General features: G+C 31.4%; 1 protein-coding gene across 1 annotated transcript; it reads right to left on the bottom strand.

Moving 5' to 3' along the window:
• Nucleotides 1-1119, bottom strand: LOC132266244 (uncharacterized). Its single transcript, XM_059767096.1, has 2 exons — nt 942-1119; nt 1-659 (listed from the first exon to the last, which is right to left on the bottom strand). Exons 1-2 carry the CDS (start codon nt 1117-1119, stop codon nt 1-3), a joined length of 837 nt encoding a protein of 278 aa, XP_059623079.1.
• Between the last annotated feature and the right edge of the window lie 3289 nt (nt 1120-4408).

The following is a 4408-nucleotide window of genomic DNA, read 5'->3' as shown; positions in this document are numbered from 1 at the left end:
TCAAGTAATTGAAAGTATCAGTTTTAGATTTCCCAATAATTGAAGGGAGGCCAGATAACTGTTGATCCAATTGACATTTCGAATTTCCAAGATCCTTCTAAGATTGTCTCTTGTGTCTAATGGTGTATCAGAACTAAAGAAAAGGCTAGATTTGTCAAAGTTGACCAATTGGCCTGTTAATAGACCATATCTTGTGAGAATGTCCTTCAACGACTCTGCTTGTGATGGAATGGCTTGACAAAATAAAATGACATCATCGGCAAAAAGCAAATGAGAAATAGCAGAGCAATCACTTCCTAAGCTGCACCCTTGAATTTGTTTTTTCCTTTCTGCTTCTTGTAAAAGAAGAGACAACCCTTCCGTGCAAAACAAAAACAGGTAAGGAGAAATTGGATCACCTTGTCTCAAGCCTTTTGATGGTTGAAAAACAGACCCACACTCCCTATTTATCTTTAAAAAGTATGAGACTGAACTGACACGATCATATGCCTTCGCCATATCAAGTTTTAGAGCTAGAAAATTAAATTTCATTTTCTTGGTTTTAAGAACATGCAACAGCTCATGAGCAATGACAATATTATCATGAATTAAGCGATTTGGAACAAAAGCCGTTTGATTTTTAGTGATGAGTGCAAGAAGAAATTTCTTCAACCGATTGGCTTATGTTTTTGAAAAAATCTTATAAATAACATTACATAATGCAATGGGTCAAAAGTTGGCTATTTTTGTAGGGTGTCTAATTTTAGGAATCAACACAAGATTTGTGTGATTCAAGGATTTTAGCAAATGGCCAGTTCTAAGAAACGAATTAAAAGCGGCAACCACATCCTCCTAGACCAGGTTCCAATTGGATTGAAAAAATAAAGGGGTAAGGCCATCAGGCTCGGGTGCTTTGAAAGCTCCCATGGATGATAAAGCTAAATAAAGTTCATCTGAAGTACCTGGCTTAAGGAGCTCCAAATTCATCTCTGTAGTCACCTTTGTTTCCACCAAGGACCAAAATTCAATATCATTCGCAATTGGAGAGGAGCTGTACAAGTCTTTGAAGTATGTTGTTGATATATTTCGAATGTCTTCCTTAGAGTCACACCAAATGCCCGATGCGTCTTCTAAACCCATGATGGTGTTTTTTTGCCGACGAATCTGGGCTTTTCTGTGGAAAAATCTAGTATTGTTATCTCCATGTGAAAGCCAATCGATTCGAGATTTCTGTTTCTAGTAAAGTTCCTCATCTCTCCATGTATCTCCAAGCTCCTTTTCTAATTGCCATAATTCCTCTCTGGTACCTTCTGCCCCTTTCTCCCTTAACATTTCTTTTCTGCATTGAAGGGATCTGATTTGTTCTTTGGAATTTGGACGTTTAAGCACAAACTCCATTTCTTTAAATTTCGTTTGCAATTACGAAGTTTCTCTTGCACACAAAATTGTTTAGAACCAACTACCGGGGCCTCCCATGCTTCCTTCACAATTCTATTGTAGTCATCTAACTTAACCCATCTTGCATCGAAATGCCATTGTTTTGTGATTTTGGACGGGTGCATTTAGACAGATCAGTAGAGCACAGTGATCAGACCCCAAGACAGAAGTATGGGTTACGGAGCTATTTGGGAATTTAGAAAGCCAACCTTGCGTACATAGAGCTCGATCAAGCCTTGCCATAATGAAACCATTTTGTTCTCTGTTATTTCGCCAGGTATACGGGTACCCCTTATACCCCAAGTCATGAAGTGCACAATCTTCAATTAACTCTCTAAAATTCTTTAGCATCCAGTTCTTCTTACGTAATCCTCCAAAGTGCTGAAGTTGTATTCATATAATCTGTATTTTAATTTGGCCCAAACTCATTGTCCCAAGAAAGAACATTATATTTTAGTTTAGGCCAAAGACATAATTGTCTCATGTAATTAATGATGCCAATTTACTTACACGCATATAACATTATTTTAGTTCTTCGGTTGTCTTTTAGCTTATTGTTTGATTTGTTAATTAATTTATCATTCTTTATTTTCATATAAATAAATTACTTTTATTAGCTGAAAGGATTTTGATATTGCTTATCATTCACAATTCAGAGAAATTTGGGGTTAGTGATTGGTAGCCTACTAATGCATGTTTGGTAGTGATTTTAGAGACTTTGGGCCCAAATTGGCGATGTCAGTTGTCCATTTTAAGTACTGTTTGGCTGACCCAAATAGTATCTTAACGATTATATTGGCACAAAAATATATTTTTATAATTAAATTCATATATATATATATATATATTTTAAATTCATATCGTATTGTATTGTTTTAATTTTTATAATTCATAATAAATACTATATTGTTTATTTATTTATTTTTTTGTATGAAACAACCGAAAAAGTTAAATGACAAAAATTATTAAAATTTTTAAAGAGCGAAAAGGCGTCATCTAAAATATTGACGTGGTTATAAAAAATATTAAAGTTACTCTTGAAAAATGTTGATATAATAAATTCATATAGTCTAATTTTAAAGACTCTAGAAATGTTCTAAAGAAATTTTTTTCAAAAAGGTTATTGGTGTTATGTTGAGTTATTGGTGTTACGTTGAGCGGGTGGAATGGGCAAAAATCCTCTCCATGGCACCTCTCACCTGAGGCTGTCCATGGAGGATCCTACGGTTGTCATGAAGCCAACTCAGCCACACTTACCTAGTCACTGCCTTGTCATTACCTACTAAGAGCTACCTCAGCAACTGAAGTAAGAAAGTTACTTTGTTAAATTTTCTTTTACTATGTACATATACAGTATACACAATTGATATACAATATTATTTTATTTACTTATATGTGGGACCCAATTCACCTTTATCTTTTGTCAAAATTAAATTACTTTTAACTTATTCATCTTCCCCACTATGTCATTTTTCCTCCTCTGGTTCTTGTTCTTTCTTCTTCTTCTCTCCAAATCGGTTTCGTCCCTTTTCGAAACCAAAAGTCTAAAATAATTTTCCCCAAGAATTCTTCTCTCTCTCTCTCTCTATATATATATATATATATATATATATATATATATATATATATTATGGAAATACAAAAGTTCAATTAACATTATAAGGAATTGGGTAAAGAGGACTTTGGATGGTTGAATTGGATCTGGGTTGACTCCGATGAGATTGTTGCAGATTCATTTTGAAAACCTCTAGTTGGATGGCATTGGAATAAATGGTCCTCGAACTATGCATTGTTTATAATGGATTGAAGACTTGGATAATAAATTTTGTTGTTTACTTTGACCATGGGAGTTAAGAAAAAACATAAAGGAAAAAAATTATAAAAGAACATAATAGCAAAGTTTCTGGTCATTGAGATCTATTTTGAAAAAACTCCATACATTTCGGCGGTAAGGTAAATCTTTTATCATTTTAAGTGATAGATTGTGATTTAGAATTTCTTGTAATTTTATTCAAAGTTTTTCAAGTCTTTGCACCTACACAAATAAACATATTTTACGAACAACTGGCACAAATTAAATGTAATTTATTTCAAACCTAAATTATATGTAACATTTTAACTTACTTATAACATGTATCATACATTATTTTGTTGCGACTTGTATCAAATAAGTAACATGAATTAAATGAAATGTCAAACAAATATATTTCAGAATGACATAACAACATTAAAACATGTTAAGTTTAAATTGTGATGTCATTCTAAAAACGTGTAATAGAATTTTAATAACTTTCTTACCCAATTATAATAGAATTTTAGTTGGATAAGTAAATTTAAAATTTTAAATTACAATAAATAAGAATCACAAGCTCTTACAACATATATCATGTATGAATTAAATATTGTATCAGAATATTTTCATAACACATATAAAAAATATACTTCACAAAGTATCGTCTTCCCTTCGGTTGTTGATTAATAAAATTTGATTTTGAAGAAAAAAAAAATTATTTGCCAACAATAAAGTAAAATAGCAATGTTTAATCAAGATATGTATAAGTAAGTATTCGTTATATTTTAGACATTAATTTATATAATAAGTGATACGTGTTACAACTAATTTGTGATGCTAGATATAATTTATGTTTGAAACATGTTACGCTTAAGTTGTGTAACATGTTTTCACTTTTGACAATAGAACAATCTTCCACTCATAACAGAAAGTTGATGGATTTATTTTCTCCCATTCCTTTTTATATTATTGTTGTATTATAAAGTTCATAAATGATATATGCTACAATTAAGTTAAGATGTATCATATAATTGATATTTGAAACATTGTACTTTAAAGTTGTGATGTCTGGAAGATATATTTGTTTAATATTATGTTTGATTAGTGCTACATATTTGATACAAATCATATAAAAATAAAAAGTGATACATGTTACAAGTAATTTGGGATGCAAGATATAATTTACGTTTGAAACATATT

The sequence above is a fragment of the Cornus florida genome, unplaced genomic scaffold (genome assembly GCF_030987335.1).
Source record: "Cornus florida cultivar Cherokee Brave unplaced genomic scaffold, ASM3098733v1 CherokeeBrave_3.0.0_Hap2_Chr07, whole genome shotgun sequence".
Classification (NCBI taxonomy): domain Eukaryota; kingdom Viridiplantae; phylum Streptophyta; class Magnoliopsida; order Cornales; family Cornaceae; genus Cornus; species Cornus florida.
The sequence above is the reverse complement of the archived record's forward strand: the minus strand, read 5'-3'. Positions and strand labels throughout refer to the sequence as shown.